This window comes from Micrasema longulum, unplaced genomic scaffold (genome assembly GCF_059751315.1).
Source record: "Micrasema longulum isolate JH-2025_06_02 unplaced genomic scaffold, ASM5975131v1 h1tg002470l, whole genome shotgun sequence".
NCBI classification, from domain to species: Eukaryota; Metazoa; Arthropoda; class Insecta; order Trichoptera; family Brachycentridae; genus Micrasema; species Micrasema longulum.
The window spans coordinates 22,403-40,652 of record NW_028279614.1 but is presented as its reverse complement, the minus strand read 5'-3'; the positions used below and the strand labels follow the sequence as shown (position 1 = coordinate 40,652).

At 33.2% G+C, this 18,250-nt stretch overlaps 1 protein-coding gene across 6 annotated transcripts in view; it reads right to left on the bottom strand.

Moving 5' to 3' along the window:
- The window catches only part of nuf (rab11 family-interacting protein nuf), an 83,399-nt gene that overhangs the window by 45,595 nt on the left and 19,554 nt on the right, over positions 1 to 18,250 (bottom strand). For 2 of the 6 annotated variants that reach the window (XM_088240487.1, XM_088240488.1), the window contains exon 1: positions 3,092 to 4,131. The exons of the other annotated variants lie outside the window; for them this stretch is intronic. In XM_088240487.1, the coding sequence (XP_088096613.1) occupies positions 3,092 to 3,325 (234 nt within the window). In that variant the 5' untranslated portion in view covers positions 3,326 to 4,131. Of the gene's footprint in view, positions 1 to 3,091; positions 4,132 to 18,250 lie in introns of those variants that run through there. 6 annotated transcript variants of the gene reach the window in all.

The following is an 18,250-nucleotide window of genomic DNA, read 5'->3' as shown; positions in this document are numbered from 1 at the left end:
TTTTATTTATTTTATTATAATGAATAACCGCAAAGTTAGTGTTTCAAATATAAACTTTAGATAAGTTTAATATTTTGTTTATTTTTGTATTTTTTTTAAAAAACGGTTGAGAACCCCTGAGCTCTTATTAGGCGGCAGTTAGTATTATTCCTAGGGCATTCAATGTATATTGCAACAATACCAACAAATCAATGATTTATGATTTTTGCTATTTCGAATATGCCGCGTTATCTTTATTTTTATTATTTTTATTTTTTACCTAAGTATATTAAGTATTAAAGTCCCAAAGTTATTATATAGAACAATGTATAAAACAACTGTGTAATATGTATGGATATATTGTTATTATATTATTTCATAATTTTGTAAAAGAACACTGTTATGTTAAATGTATTTATGTTTATGTTTATAAAAGGCATTTGTGACGTGTACATACTAATAAATGAATTAATAAAATTAATAAAATAAATAAAAACTACAAAATGGGCTGCATGAATACTTTATATTACATAAAACAGCCAATATTCCTATTTCGACAAATGGGGGTATTAGTAGCAAACTTAGAAATCTCCATCGAAGGAGTTACTGAGATATTTGCGAAAGACTTTGAAAAAAGATTTCTAATTCAAGGAAGAAAACAAGTAACTAAAATAGAAAACAAAATATCTGAACCATTGGAGAATAATTTAGGAGTTCCCCAAGGATCAGTACTAGGACCAATTTTATTTATAATATATATAAACGACATCACAAATATAATAAAACACTGCAAACTACAATTATTTGCCGATGATACATTAATCTATATAGCGGGAGAAAATTATACAGAGACTTTACAAAAATTAAACGAGGACTTAAACAGAATATCTGAGTGGCTCAAAATTAATAAACTTCAGCTTAATGTTGGAAAAACAAAATACATGGAGTTAGGAAGGAAAAAGCCAAACCCAAGGATGAATGTACTTATTGATAATGAAACCATAGAAAAGGTTAATGAAATGAAATATTTGGGGATAATACTTGATTCAAAATTGACATTAAATGCAAATTTTGAACACGTTAATAAAAAAATATCAAAAAAAATATTTTTCATTAGTAGATTGAGAAATAAATTAAATAAAGATACTGCAGAACTAATTTACAAAACAATCATTCTTCCACATATAGATTACTGCTCAACAATATTATTTTTAGCAAACGAAGGAAATTTAAATAAACTAGAAATTTTACAAAATAAAGCGATGAGAATAGTTCTTAAGAAAAATAAATATAGCAATGTAAAAAAAATGAGAGATGAACTAAAATGGTTATCTGTAAGAAGGAGACTTAAATTTAATATGTTGATATTTATACATAATTTTTTTCACGATAAATTATCAAAATATTTTAAGGATAAAGTTGTCTTAAACAAAAATTGTCATGAATATGCTACTAGACAAAAGGATAAAATAAGACTACCATTATTGAAAAGAGCTGAGTCGCAAAATTGTTTGATGTATAAGGGTTTAAAAATGTATAATGAGATGCCTGAATGTATGAAGAATGAAAAGTGTCTGAAAGAATTTAAAAATAAATGTATAAGTTACTGTAAGGAAATGTAAATATATATAGATGATGTAAATGTACATAATAGTTTATATTAGTTTTAATATAAGCTAACTTAAGAAATAAATAAAAAAAAATATAAAAAAAAAATTATGCTGCACCAACTCAATTTAGAATGCTAAATTTGCGGTGTCAAGTATAATTGAAATCTGTTTTTGCAAGATTTAGAGACGGTTTTGAAGCACGCTATTATTTAGATAGGTAGGGTTTTGTATAGATAATTTTGGCATCAATAACTAATTTTCCGTTTTTGGTGGTGGTTTCTGAGTTTGCTTCTAATACACACAAATGCCCTAAGCAAATTTATAATCAAATCTAGGTGCAAATATCTAAGAAGAAAAACGTAGAGCAACTAGATAGGTGTTGTATTAATTTAGCTAGAACGATTTATTCGTTGCTAATCATATTTTTTGTTTTTGATAAAAATAAATACTCAATATAGACGATTATTTTAATATATTGATGTCGGTTTCTTTCAACGGATCATTAAAGAAAATTACTTAGATTCGTGGAAACAATAAGTAATTATATTATGGTATAAATTAACTAAAGCAATTTGAATACATTACCTACGCAGATTAGATCGAAGAAAACAGTCATGAAATGGCAACACTACTCGTTATTTTTACCGTTCTCAATACTTATTACATTGAATGTACGTAGGGCATTTCAACTAAAAATAATAAATTGAGAAAATAACAACTCTTTCCATGCCATACTACGTGGGGCAAAGGGCATTTCATCGGTATATCGAATACCAATAAGCAAGTTCAGCCCTAGGGAAATTGGATATAAAAAATGTATTTTTACGCGCGGTAAATTAGAGTATTGAATTGTACGGCGAAGTTTCTTGAAAACGTATGAAAAAAATTAAAAAACGAACTATTTTTCATGACACCACTAGTTCTTCCGAATCGACCAATGATAAGAGAGTTTTGATAGGTTTCCGGTGTACGGTAAGTCAACTGACAAATCAGCAGAACTCGAAGGGGAAGAGAACTTGAGACGTCACGCGAAGTAAGTAAAAAAACTTTAAAAATCATAGCGCTGATAATTCGATACGTAACAATGAAAACATTTATTAAAAAATACACTCTCATTGTAACGAAACTCGATTGTTCTTTACACGCGGCCTTACGCTTCAGTACAGGGAAAATTAATTTGGTAAATATTTCGGGAGAAAGGTTAGTAATTCATAATTCATTCCAATTAAAACAAATTGATTAATGAATAATTGATAACTATATATAACTATATATATAAGGGACCTAAATGCGCTGACTGAAAAATATAACGAAGAAAACATAATATTATTCAGTTTTTGAGATGTAAATAAGTATTTGCTTCGTTTATACCGCAGAATTATTTACTAATAGAATATTCATATATTTAATAAGAATTTTTATCTGCCACACTCAATTAGTATTATTTATTAGGTACATATTTTTGTTTTTGTGTTGAAATTAGTGCGAGATAATGTATTTACTTGTCCAGTGAGATTATCGCACCACTGATGGGCAATTGTTTTCTTCCCCCCGTTCGTGCCATTCTTCAAGTGCGGAGTTAGGGGGGCGCCGCTGAAAAGGTCCTCTAGGCCATCCGAGACCAGGGCAGGTCTGACCTGAGGGCCGACGAAGTCGAATTGGCCATCCCACATGTCATATTCCAACTCTCCACAGTCCTCTAGCTCACTAAACTCACCCACGCTTCGCACACTCATTGTACGAAGAAAATAAACAAAAGAACGCCACCCACTTGCCACTTACTTCGAACACCGCGAAAAAACAAATGACTAACGAGATAGATCCACTGCTAATTATTAGTAATTTATCACATTTTGAGAGGTCAACACTGCGCTGATAAGCCACTCGATATAAACAGGTTGAGTTGATATTCCGACCTGACCGCGTCCTGAGGTAACACTAAATATGTTGAAGCAGAATGTTCTTATCATTGTTTTGTCGATACACGACCGTAGGCCGACACGCGATCCCTGAAATAACCGGGACTCGCGCGATTCATAACAGAAGAAAGACGACAGACGTACACTAATCAATTCTACTGAATTCGCGAATTATGAACAATTTACGCCGGCACTGTTACGCGGAACGACTCGGCTGGATCGTATAAACAAAAGCAGTTCGCTGCTTTTTGACAGCCCGCCAAATTTGACCGAGGCGGAGTTTCAAATCCGCGCGCGACTGAAAAACTTTCAAAAATAGAAACGCACTCATAGACAAAAGTCACAAAATCGAGTTGCCAGATGTGAGAATTATTGGCGACCGACAGCGAACTGTCGCATCCGCCGCGTTCTAGCGATAGTGTTGTTGTGATCACGAGTAGGTACTACGCGAGGGTCGCGACCGATGACCCCCCTTCGAATCCAGTTGGCGGAATGCAATTAGATTGGGGGGGAAAAGCTCCGTTCGCGTGGTCGCAATTCGCGATGAAATAATCGAAACGCTTTTTAGTAGACGACATTCTCGTCAAATGCGTATCGCGTCTGTTTAGGGCGTCGACCAGACGGCCACTGAGTTAATGAATACAATTGAAGTATGGAAGGAGCGCCCGCTGGGTGTTTACAATATTCAACAATTTCTGGCGCATACCGCCATCCGCCATGCGTCTTGCGATCTACTACGCTACAAGTTATTTATTAATTATCTAACTCAACAGCCATGTGGTTCTAAATTGAAAACACTTATCAATTTATTGCGGCTATTCATTTCAATATCTAAGAAGTCCAAATTGAAGGGCAATATGGTGTAATTTTGAGTTATTTTGTTATCTACCTTTTTATAAAGCCGACAATAAATTGTGTAGGTCAAAATTATTAACATATCACTGTCAAATTATTATTTTTATATAAAAATATAAACATATTTATTTATTTTTTACATATTTATTACAGAAATTCACAATTAATTATTTGTACAACAAATTAATTAAGTGGTAAAAGTAAACACATTTATATTTTATTTTTGCTGGTGGTTCATCAAAACTGCCTAACTAGGGATAGCTTTCTGTCATTTTAAGGCAGTAAATTATGTATTTTATAATAATATTAAAAAATAATTACAGAATTATTATTATGTGTGCTTTTTCAGTCTTAAAAGTAAATAATAAATATACAATGAAAACATAAATAATACCAAAATCTCTATATCCTAAGTCATTACTAGTAAAACAAGAAATCAGCTTACGTCCTTCTACATCGGACAACAATTTTTCTGACTCCCTCCGACCAATACAGATTAAAAATGCAGTCAACACCTTCCTCAGCCTGGCAATCCCACCACATTTCCATGAATCTGGGATAAGGTTATATACCCTCGGGCCTATATAATATTGCTACCTTTCAGCCAAAAAAGTATTAACTTCTCTCTGTAGAATCAGATTCTTATTGGAGAGAAGCCACTGTGCACACAGTGTAACATTCACCATTCTGCCCATATTTGAACATCTATATTCCTTTAATTCATTCTGTTGATGTTTGTGAATTTAAATTAAATGCTAACTTCAGCCAATGACAGGTCATAAGCCCTGTAGATGCCTAGACTTTTATATTACCTTCTCTAAAATGTTCCTTATCTCTGTTGTAATATGTTGATATAAACAGTTCCCCAGGGAGTTGAATCCAGTCCTTGTCTACAAAAATTTGGACATATTCAAAATATTGTTGAAAAATAAAAACTATTTTAATAAAGTACATTCATAAAATTTATCATTTTTTTAAACCTCTAATTTCAAAGAAACAGGAAACACATATTATGCGTAACAGCTTAAATGAACCAATCTTATCTTGATGTACAAATAATATTCTTTATTAAATGATTCATGTTTGAATGCCTTTATGATATCCTAGAAATGCAAAACAAATCATTAACTTCATCAATGTTTGTTTTTCAACAATCATACAAAAATGTATATGACTGAATTAAAAAACAAAAACGTATTTTGCGGTATTTTATGATACTATTAACGTAGCCAGTAGAAAATAACCAAAATATCGAAAGTAAAGAACTGACCACAGAACACACGCGGAGAGAATGGAGGTAGATATGAGATGAAACACAAGACCGCTTTCTTTACCGGTCGCTTGAAAGTTCTTATGTTCCAAGACCCAAGACCAAATTGGTAAGCCTGATTGCATACTGCACTCGCAACTTGTGGGTTCATTGACGCTCACATGCCATCTCAGGAAGCGCATTGGTTAAAGAGCTTATAGAAGATTATCCCCATATGATTACGGCGCATCTTTGATCAATTTTAATATAGAATCACTACAAAAAAGGCGCCTTAGATATGATTTAATTTTTCTTTTCAAAATTCTCAATAACATAGTTGATTCGCCGTATCTTTTACAAAATATTGATTTCCGTTGTCCTCTTCGCTATACTAGATTAAATTCCCTTTTTTATGTACCAACTTGTAAAAACAATTATACCTCGAATTCATTCATTAGACGTACCTGTAGAAATTATAACGGACTCAGTATTGATGTAGACATTTTTAACTGCACGTTGCATTTGTACAGAAAATTTCTTCATGGGGTCGATTATTTGGGATAGTTGCTGAATGTACATCTTGAGTGGTTTATGCTATGTATATGTGCCGCATGTAATGTATATGTTTGTGTATGTTTTATATGTGCGTTCATGTGTGTGCGTGGATGGCTCGGAGTGTACATTCGGTATTTTTATTTATTTTAATTTATTACCTCCATGGAAAACGCAAATGTCAACAATTATCCTTTTTTCACTTAAAATTCTTATTTATTTTTTATTTTTTGTCACATTTAATGTTTATATCTTTTTAATTTATGAAAACTTAATTGGTCTTTTTATGTTAAAAAATTGTTGTTTTTAATACTGATTTTGTACGACTGTATGTTTTCTAAATAAAATAAAATAAAATAAAATGATAATAATATTCCTACATACATTATAACTTCTGCTTGACTGACCACCACGGAAACTGAAAAAGAAATTCTGCCACATGCTACAGTAGTCAAAAGTGGCTCCGTTGGATATGAATTTGTTACTACTTGTATGTAAACCACGGTGAATCAAGCATCTGATAAACAAACCAATTTAACTTTTCATACACACTACCGATTTCCATATGTTCTTCTTAACTAGAAGAAATTCTTAAAATTTTACTACTCGATGCAGAGATATTGTGAGGACCCGAGAGTGGAGGGACAAAAAAAAATTATTGCCTATGCGTGAGGTACCCAAAGCACCCCATGTTTACAACTTACCAGCGTCTCTATAATTTTGTATTTTATTGAGAAATCACCGCATCTTTGTGTTTGAAATAAATTGTAATTGTAAGTAACATACATCTTTTTTATTTTCCTTAAGGCTAAAATACATATTACAGTCGTTTAATATTTCAACACGGATTTTATAGGGAGTCGGGGCAAGTTCACAGGCACGGGTCGTTACTGATTGTGTCGCAATAAACCGAGTCTCTGTACCTAATAAATGTATGTACAATTTTATTAATAAATACATTTAACTTTTTACATATTTCTAAACTAGTATTTAATCTATTGTTAGATTCCTATAATATTAATAATACAATCAGTGAAAAATATATATATTTTTTGGTGTAAGTTATATTTTATTACATATTGTAATTAATTGAAACTTCGGACGTTACACGAGATAAAAAAACATAAAAATGGAAAACAATGATTTGCAGTAAATCTCCAACAATCCGGATTAATGAGAGCCAGATTTTATTCCTTTCGAAATGATACAGCGAATTAGAATTACTTTAAACAATTACTTAAACGTGTCCAGCAAAGTAAATTGCACAATTAAATTTAAATAAAGAACTAGTTCTTTATTTTTTATTTTCTGATAACAATCTGGATATTCGGCAATCCGGATGACTGGAGTTCGGGTAAACGCAGTTCTACTGTATTGTTATTGAAAAACAAAAAAAAAAATCACAGTTCCTACTCCTGAATAATTTACTTGAAAAAAGCTGCAGCAATATGTACCAAATGCGGCTTGTAATACTAACATGGCGGATCAATACTTGTCACTTTGATAGTATAAAAAATGTACATTTATTATTACTCTTGCCATTTATATTCCAGCTACCCCTCACTGAATGCGTCGGTCCATAAATCTACCCTACCACGTTATAAAACAGCCCTTATAAAATTATACGTATCCCCAATGCGTGCAATAATATATGCAAATTACAAGTGCATTCAAAGTAATTACTAGGCCATGCTGAGATAAAGTTGTATAAAAGCATATAAAACAAACTTTTTTTTAAAAAAAATCACAATTATTTTTAAAAAATCTCACTGGGTATCGAATCTGCAATACCATTGATAAAAACATCTTAGCCATTACGCTACGGGGGTGACCTTACAAGTTTATAACGATAGTTTCTCAATTTTAAATATTATAGTATAGTAATATCTACAGCATTATGAGTGTTACAAAATACGTATGTAAGTAAAATTAAAAAAAAAAAAAAAACATGTTTAATTACAGGTTACCGACGAAGATTCTTTTTCATGCAAATATACACATTTTTGTTCATAAATATCGATTTTACTTTATACCGTTTCGATATGTACCTATGTAGATATATTTTTTGCTTTGAGATTTATTTAAGTTTAGAATCGCTTTGAAGTGACATATATTTATCACATAAGCCTATTTTGATAAAGTAAGGAACGCGCCAACGCAGAGTTAAGTTTTGGAGTCACTTATTGGTTCAACTCGATCATATGACGTCGAAATGATAAGTCGGTATTATTATTATTATAATGGATAACTTATATAGCGCCATTTTCGTAACAAAATACCTCAAGGGCGCTTTACATGGTGATTCTATAGTTAAATAAATTTAATTGAAGCTTTTAAATTTGTAATTTAATTAAAACAATTTATTTTGTTGTCACATGCTACGGATTTATTCAAATGATTTAGAGAACAAGTGGGTTTTAAGTTTTTTTCCGAAACATAACTTCACTTTCACAGCCTCGCACCTCTGCTGGGAGAGCATTCCATGCCATAGGGCCTGCGACCGCAAATGCGCGTTCACTAAATTTAGTGCGCTGTTTGCGCAGAGGTATAATAACTTTTCCTCTCGCCGTAGACGTAGCTGATCTAAGCGTGAGACGCCTGTCAGCTAGTTCATCTGGAATGCATAGTTCCCTTAGATATTCCGGAGCAGAGTTGTGCAGTGACTTATACATAAGCCAACAGAAATTGTATTCGACCCTCTGTGGAAAACGTAGCCAGTGTAGTTCCCGAAGTAGTGGAGTGATATGACTGAACTTAGAGATTCCGAAAACAAGTCTCGCTGCAGCATTCAATAAAGATTGTAGGCGAGTCATTTTGTAGAATATACCGAGGTAGATAGAGATAGTACAGAAGTTAAGTATACCGTCTCGGTATGTACCGTGAAGATAGTCTTTGTATTTGCCCCCCCCCGGATGAGTTAAAAAGTCAGATAATTTACTTCAAAGTTATTAAATAAGAAGAAACAATTTGCAACATGGCAACACTAACTTATTCCTCCCGGTGACGTCATTAAAGTTTTGGCGGATGACTGATGCACGGTTAATTATACAAAGTAAGCAGTAAGCAGTGGAATGACTTTTCTCCATTTTGCACGTGTCGCGTTCGCATTGTCTTGGGGTAGTGACACAAATGATGATTGTCTTCGTGGAGATAAATAGTAATTAATCATATCTACCGGGAGACAGGAAAATGCATAAATATCTCGACTGCTAGATATGTGTTCGTTGCTTTTCTAGGAAGATGCAGACGCAAAAATATCAATTAAACCATTTCAGCTTAGGGCACATGCTTAGAAGACCACAAGGAACATTATAGTTGTATATATATATATATATAGTTGGATAATTTATATAGCGCCATTTTTGTGAAAATCACCTCAAGGGCGCTGTACAATTAATAAATATCCCAGTACGTCTTGCAGCTACAGAGCGCATGGACGGTTGGGATTCTAGTTCCTCGTTTTCAATTAAGATCAATAAAAAATTATAACAGATAGGAGCTAGATTACAGGACGTCTTGCAGCTACAGAGCGCATAGACAGTTAGAAATTTAGCCCCCATTTACACATTTTAAAAATTGACAGATAAATTTAGTGTATTAATGATACTAAAAAAAATAAAAAATAATATGAATAATAAAAAGGAGTAAGATTACAACACGTCTTGCAGCTACTAAGCGCATAGACGATTGGAATTCTAGACCCCATTTATAAAATTTAGGTATTTTTAAGTTGGTATATGAAAGCTAGATAACCAATCATCGTGCAGCTACAAAGCGCATGGACGAGTGGATTGTATATTTCATTTAATTATATATCTTATTATGCATAAAATTATTACATTAATGCAGCGGTTTCCAACCCGGGGGAGGCGCAGACTATTGGCAAGGAAAGTGCCAAATTTTAAAAATAAGAATTTATTTTTCATACCATAATATCTACTGTCGGAACCGTGGTGTAATGGTCAGCATATTTGCCTACCATGCAAGAGGTCTCTGGTTCGATTCCCGACAGGGTTAGTAAAACGTATTTTTTTAACAGGGTATTTAGTCCCTGGTCTGGTACCTGAAGCGCAAGACTGATCATCTTACCTTCATGTAACAAAAAATGATCAAGATACGCTGTGATCTGTATACCAATGCAGTGCCCTATGCACCATTAGGTGCGGATAGGGAATGATGATGATAAATATCTACAAATAAATAAAACTTCTAAAATATTAAAAAAAAAAAAAAATACATGCATTAATTTCCTATTTAAAAATATTATGTAAAACGTCTTTATATTATTGAATCGATTAAAAAAAAAAACAGTACGGGGGCGCGGAATTTTTTTTCTTCAGGGAGGGGCAGTAGCATGAAGGTTGGAAACCGTTGCAATAATGTAAAGTTACTTTTACTGTCAATTTTACAAATTAAATTTTATAAACATAATATCATATTACACCAGCGATGAAGAACATATTAGAGAATAATACCGTAGTCTAGGCATTCGCAGGGCTTACGGGTTGTTATTGGCTGATTAAAGTGGCAACTTAACACACTGTACGTTAACTATTCTGCCTTTGTTTGCTAAACATCCATATTTTCTCAACTCTTTCATCAGTAGACTTTTGTAAAGTAAAGTGAGTGAGACAGTGTAACTCACTCTCCAAGCACACGGATAGTCTCTTTTTTGGAGAGTTACAGTTTTAACATATACTAGACGTATAAAAGTAGATTTGTGTTATAATGTACTAAATAATAATAATAAACATGTACTGTTTGAGGCCTTTAGTTTCTAAGATGACCAAAAGATCCCATACTTCTTTTCATACACTTTTTGATTGAAATATTTACAAAAAAATATTTTTTATTTTATAATATTTGGTGTCATTAAAACTTTAAACAATTAACCTAAAGAAACGCTATTTTTATTAAGTATTAAATATGCAGTTAGCCGCTTTTGAAACTATTTTTAGCATTTAGCCATCTTTGATACTAAGGGCCTCATTTATGAAAATATATGGATTAATAAAAAATAAATAAAATAAGAGTTAAAACCTTTGAGTAATAACACGCTACTGGCTAATTGATTCGAGTTGTGGTTCCGTGGCTAGTGTCTCGGACTCACAGCTCAAAGGTGCGTGGTTCGAATCCCACTCTACCCCAACTTGATTCCCATTTTCAGAGTTATTTACAACTCGTTAAAAATGGCCCTCAAAATCAAATATTTGGGTATATCATGAGAACGCAAATATTTATTTTTTAAATTAAAATTTAAAAAAATAAAAATATAATCACCCTTTCCGACAAAAATCGTTATCTGATTATCAACCACGAAGTTAGCTACAATTTATAGCAATACAAGAGACCGTAGGCACTCAGGTCGAGAATTGCAAGCGCAACCCGAAACTGTCGGTTACACGTTTATCATTAAACCAAAAACCGATCCAAAAGTTTGGAACGCTTTTGTTCTATGCAATAGAGCTAAAGGGCTTCTCTAGTGAATTATTACTGAAACCTATATTGCTGCGGGAGAGATTTTACCGGCTGAATTATTTAATCTAAATCCTGAAAATATTTTTCAGCTGTTATGTTTCTATTGGACCAATTGAGTTTGTATTTAAATTTAACATATTTGCAGGTTTGCAGCAAAGTCCTGCATCTCGTCCTCCATTGGTCTCTATTTTCTGCAGCCCTCTTCAGCTCGACATATGAGGCGCAGTTAAAATCTTCGCACACTTGCTCCAAATATTCCCGTCGGGGGCGCCCTCTATAATTTTTCCCTCAGCCATTCCCTTTATGATGTCCTGGAGGAGACCCTCATGGAGCATAATGTGGCCGATCCATCGGGCTCGCCTCTCTGAGATGGTTTTGATTAGGTGCCTACCTTCTTCGATTCTGTTGAGAACCTCGTCATTAGTGATGTGGTCTCTCCAGCAAATTCCTAATATTTTTCTGTAGCACCACATCTCGAAGGCCTCTAGTCTTTTTTTATCTCTTTCGGTAAGGCACCATGTCTCACAACCGTACATCAGTGGTATATCAATATGCTCCATACATATGTCTTAGCAAGTTGCTTGCGGAGTTTTAGATTGGTATTATTTGACTCAAAAATCTTTGATTTTTTGTTAAACGCAAGCCTCGCTTGGTGTATGCGGCAGTCAACTTCTCTTTTTGTTCTCCCATCCCGGTGATCCTGCTTCCAAGGTACACAAACTCTTTCGAGTTTTTCAGAGTTGCTCCTGACATTACTGTATTCATTCGTTGCTCATCACGGGCCACAGTCATTACTTTAGTTTTGCTCCTGTTTATTTTCATATTATATTTGTTATTTGATACGTTCTCCATGGATGTCAGAGCCTCAGTGATTTCTTCATCGGCAAACCTTATCATGTCTACATTTTTTCCGTGTATTTTAACACCCTCTCTATGACTCATGTTTTCCCTGATTTCATCGATTGCGCACTGTATATATCCATTAAATAATACTGGAGACAGCGAGCATCCCTGTCCGACTAATAACTAAAAACTTCGAATTAAGAAAATGACGTAAAAAAACAAAATATACTTTCATTAATATCTGTAGTTCGTCTTTGTGCGGATATGGTTAAATTGTACGGTGCAGAAAACATTCAATTAAACAATAACACAATGAATCTAAATGCTTTGCATTATACCATGTCATATTACAAAGTTATGCGGTCATTCAGTATGCGTACTGCAAATTTAATGCAATTTGCATCAAAATGGGCGGATGTCTCGTTTAGCTCCAGAGCGCACGTTCGACATAACTTACCGAACTTATCTACCGATTTTTGTCGTAAGAAAGTTCTCTTCCCATTCGTAAATGATAAATCAATAATAATAACAATCTTAGACAAATTACAAACCTCAAGGGCGCTTTACGGTGTTGTACTTCGGTATATTATAAACCTTTTTCTTAACTTATTTAAATAAGTTTCGGTTTCGGCTGAAAATCTTGATTCGGTCGGTTACTACCAGATAGCCTCACGCCATTTTGCTTATTTTGCATATTGCATAACTTGTAGGTCAGTACTGGTTATTTAATTAAAGCTGGCGCGTTCTTATATAGGTTATATTAAATTTTAACCAAATGTGGTATCTTTATTGTTTATCAGTTTGTGTATATATTTTCTGCAATATAATTTGTACTTTGCATTTTAATTACACTGTATTAATTATTATTATATTGAATACAAAATATTAAATAAAAAATATGTATTTTTATATATAGAATAGAAGTTTACCGATGTGTCGCATGTTGTGGAGTACGTGGTAAAAGAGTAATCTAATTACACGCTCTTTACGTCTCACTCTCGATAATACAAGTATATTCGGGAGCGAGAAAGACGATTTCACGCGTCACACGCGCGAACAGTAAATTTTCTAGTACTTCCCCTAGACGCGAGTCGAGTTAGTAGCTCCTCGACTTTCGTTAATGGCGGTTCTTTCACCCGCGCTGCGAGCATGAGCTAATGGTTTCTTCGTGCTTTTAGCAATAACATTTATAATACAGTCAATTTTGACTTCAACTATAAACAATTGAAGCAATTGTCGAATATTACATTTTTCAGATTCAAAATTTCTTAGTTTTTGCATGTGTAATGACTACACAGCATTGTAACGCGCGGATATTTTTGGGACAGTAAGGGAAAGGTTAAATTACTGGGTAAACACTCAACATTCCTAATACAAAATGCAATATGACTCTGTATAATTAACGCAACAATTTATACAGGAATGGCCGCCATGTGTGCCCACCTTCAGCTCCATATTTGCTGTAGATATTGCATTGATGCAATGCCATTTACTTATTAAAGTCAAAATAATTAAGAAATATTCAAAAACATGAGAATTATTATCTATTACTGACAAATGCCTTATTTTATTTTTACATGATGTTTAGGGGTAGACCGAGGCTATTCGGATCAGGCGTGATATTCGGATCAAGCCAAGAAAAGTGGCTGTATCTCGGCTATTGTTACAAAATAACAATAAAAAAAATAAACGTAGAACCGACATTTATTGGATGCTATAATAGAAAAATTACCGGTATAACAGTTTGCGTGGTTTGACATCTAAAAATCGATCTTTGTTAAGATCGAACAAGTCAGGTATCAAATAAAAGGCTGATGTAATATTATTATCTGCGTTCTTATAATTAATATTATGTATTTCTATTTAAAGGCACAGTAAACAAAATAAAAGTGAAATTGAAATAAAATTCTGAGGTTTTAATGTTTTTTTTTTGAGAAAATATAAGTTTTCAACGCAAAAAAATGATCTCTCCAAAAACCGAACAAAATCGCAATTTAGAGGGAAAAAAACCACAGGAAAGTAAAACAAATCTTCAGTAGCTGCTTTTTCGTTGACTGGGGCTTCAAGAAAATGGTTTTGCAAATGCAATGAAGTTTTTGTGCATCCTCCAAAGGATTGGATTCAGTGTTCTGATTGTAAAGAATGGTGCCACGAAATATGTTATGACAAAAAAGGTTTAATAATGCTTTCATTTGTGCGGTATGTAACCCAGAAAGAGGTTTATTATTAGAGGTAAATTAGTGTCATAAAATGATCATTAGCTACGGGTTTTAATACCTATGTTATTATTTTATTTTTTCTTCTTATATAACTATTTTATTGGGTTTGATCCGAGTAACCCCACTGCTGATCCGAATCACCACATATATGTGTGGTGATTCGGATCTGTGAAGAGGTTTACAGGATTCTTTTTATAATGATATTTTTGTATACATTACGTGATTATCAATAAAAATATATTATGTAAAGATGTCAAACGTTTAATATTTAAACACATATTTTTTAAATATGCATTAGTTTTTATTTTTATAAAGGTAACATGGAAAGTGATCTGAATAGCCTCGGTCTACCCTATTTATTTATTATTTCACAGCGTAAGTATTATTTAGTGCCGAGGGAAATATATTTTATAATTATGAAACATGCCTTATTAAACATAATAAAATAATAATATCCCGAGATCCCAGCAGAATGCTCGAACGAGGTTTTCCTGTAATTTGAATTATTTAATACCAAAAACACGAACGACTTTCTTTTTTGAATTTCTGTTTTGTGGCCCCAAGAGTGTTCAATGTCCCGGATGAACATATTAAATTCTCCAAAACAAAAGTCATTCTCAGGAGATGTGTACAAGTTTGAATTTTGTCTAAGAGAAGAGACCATTGCAGGAGACTGCTGCGAGACATCGCATAGAGTTATATACTATTAAGCGTGTTGTCCAGGCGTTTATTAAAATGTATGTTTACGAAATAATTTATATTTTTGGTATTCTTTAAAAATATGCATGCTTCCACTTCTTTCCATTATGTTGTATTCCAACTTAACACATGGCTCATGATGGCATGACATGATGACGTGAAAGATTTCAACGCTTATCAGTTCATGGTTTATCTCTTCGTTCTAATTCTCGAAGCACTCTCTTAATACCCATCCACAATTCCTCTTTCTTCTCTTACTCTTGTAGTGTCCATGCCGCTCGACTATGGAATCATCTCTCATCCACCATTAAAGATGTTACTACAGTATTTCTGTTTAAATCACGCCTGAAAAAACATCTTCTTTCTCTTCCTTAATCTCTCCTTTTTTTCCATCGAGGAATAGTATTGATTTAAGGTAATTTATACACAAATACATATATTTCTATTTTTATATATCTTTAGCTTTTTTTTATCTATTGAATATGTTTTAAATTGAATTATTAAAATATTTTTTTTATTTTAGTAATTGGTTGGAAGAAATTGCCATTATGCAATAAGCCCACCAATGTACAATTATTTTTATGTACAAAAAGAAATAAAATGATAATAAAAAAAAACATTATTACAAATTTTTTCGACTTCGAGGTCTTATCCTCATTCGATTTTCTTTTTTTTTGTATTTTCATCTGAGAGTAGCCATCGAGTCGAACACATGTCCAAAGTTGTGGTTCCATTTCACACATGACTGTATTCTGCATCTGCCTGAGCGGAGACGAAATGCCTATGCATTATGCTATTTGACAACAGTTTTGTAAAAATATGGTTAGTTTTTATCTGACGCATCGGAAGACATCACAGCTCTCGCAATCGCACTACCGGAAGAATGGTTTCCTCAGATTACAAAATACACACAGCAGGACTCACGTAGAAACAATTCAAAACTATATAACTATGGATATGGAACATTGATGTTGATTTCAGATAAAAATATCCCGAGCGTCCATCTTACCGGATAAAATTTTATGTAAAACTGATAATGAAGCTCAAGTTCTCCTGAATTCCAAGCTAAAAATATGAAAATATTCCAGTCTATCAAAGTAATTATCTAAAGTATCGATTAAATTGTTTCCATTTGTAATTGTTCTAAGAAATTTGCGTTGCACGGATTCAATTCGCTTTTTATGGATATCGTAGATGGGAGACTATACTATAGAATGAAACTCTAATATGCTCCTGACCCAGGATTTATAAAGAGTAATTGCAACAAGTGGGCTTTTGAATGGTTCTGATATTCGTAGAATGAATCTGCAAATTTTGGAAGATTTTTTTGTTATTTCGTCGGTATGATGATCGGAATCAAGTGTGATGCCAAGACCTCTTATAGTTGAAACATTTTGTAATATATGACTGTTGATTTTGTATGAATAAATACTTTTTATTCTTTTGTTTGTGAATTGGATGGATAAGCAATTATCTTTATTGAAGTAAAGGTCGTTGTCGTTGCACCATGTGACTAAAGAATCAAGGCATTTTAGTAAATCATGACAATCTTGAATTTTTTCTATAGCTTTAAAGATTTTTCAAATATACATGCACTTAGAACATGGTATTATGGAGACTGCGATAAATGAGCCATGTGGTAAAAACGGAAGACAGTCGACCACCTTCGAAGCTCCATAAAAATCCCAAACTGGACGAAACAGAGAGGCACGCGCTCAGGTTTACGAGGTTTATAAAAAGAAGAAAATATTTTTTAAACTCGGCACATTGCCGTAGGCTTATTTCGTCGTACAAATCCACACGGCACTATAAGTAGTCTCAAATCTTGAATAAACATTGCTTATGTGTGCGTGACAGAACGGAACACGACTGTTTCTTTGTAATGTAATTATATATAATATTTAATGGCTTTAATAGAAAGAATTACCCAGAAACATTTTGTAAAATGTTTCCCAAGCAGATAATACAAGAATAGATTAATAGAGCCATTAGTCACGGCTTGAAGTATGAAATTACCAATGAAAAATGTGTATCTAGCTTGGAGTGAAGTGAGTATCTACTTGTAGTAACTAGGAGCCACGTTATTAGGTCACTCCCATTTTGTTCACTGAGCGGAACATTACAATTAATAATCACAAATAATGGCAGAAGGCCAATCAAACGAAATTTAATTCAATTTAGAAGTATGCAGTAAGGAGTAAGAAAGGTAAAAACAGTTTAAGGGCTAAGTTTTTAGTTTAAGGGAAGTTTGAAAAAAGATAAAATGTTCTGAATGTCGGAACCGGATAAACATATACGAGGGTCAGTCAAAAACAAGTGTCTGTTTTTTTATCTACTAAAACAAAGTCAAAAAAGTAAAGGCGCTATTCCTCAAACCTTCTTCTACAATCTAGTGCAGTAGTAACTTTCTGCATAATCGATGTTCGTATTAGACAGCGTTCTGATTGAATTCTTGAATGCAAAAAGTGATGTCAGCATTGTTCGACGGTGGGATCGTCACTGTAACGAAGCGGAGAGGCAGGCCGTTGACTGCAGTGACTCTACGCAACATTCAGCGAGTCGATGACATCATTTGTGGGGACCGCCGGACAACTATAGATGAATTGTGTGGCATTCTCTCCCTCAGTAAAGTCAGTGTGATGACGATTATCAGACTGGGGTACTCAAAAGTTTGTGTTTTTTACGACAGTGGAATACATGCCCTTGTTATTAGGTGGACTAAAACTGTGGAAGTGGACGGAGATTATTTTGAAAAGTGACAAATTAATCGTCAATAGTGTGGTTTTCAATCTATGGAATAGTATTTTAATTACATGACAGTCAAAAGGAAAAAAATAAGAGGCATTC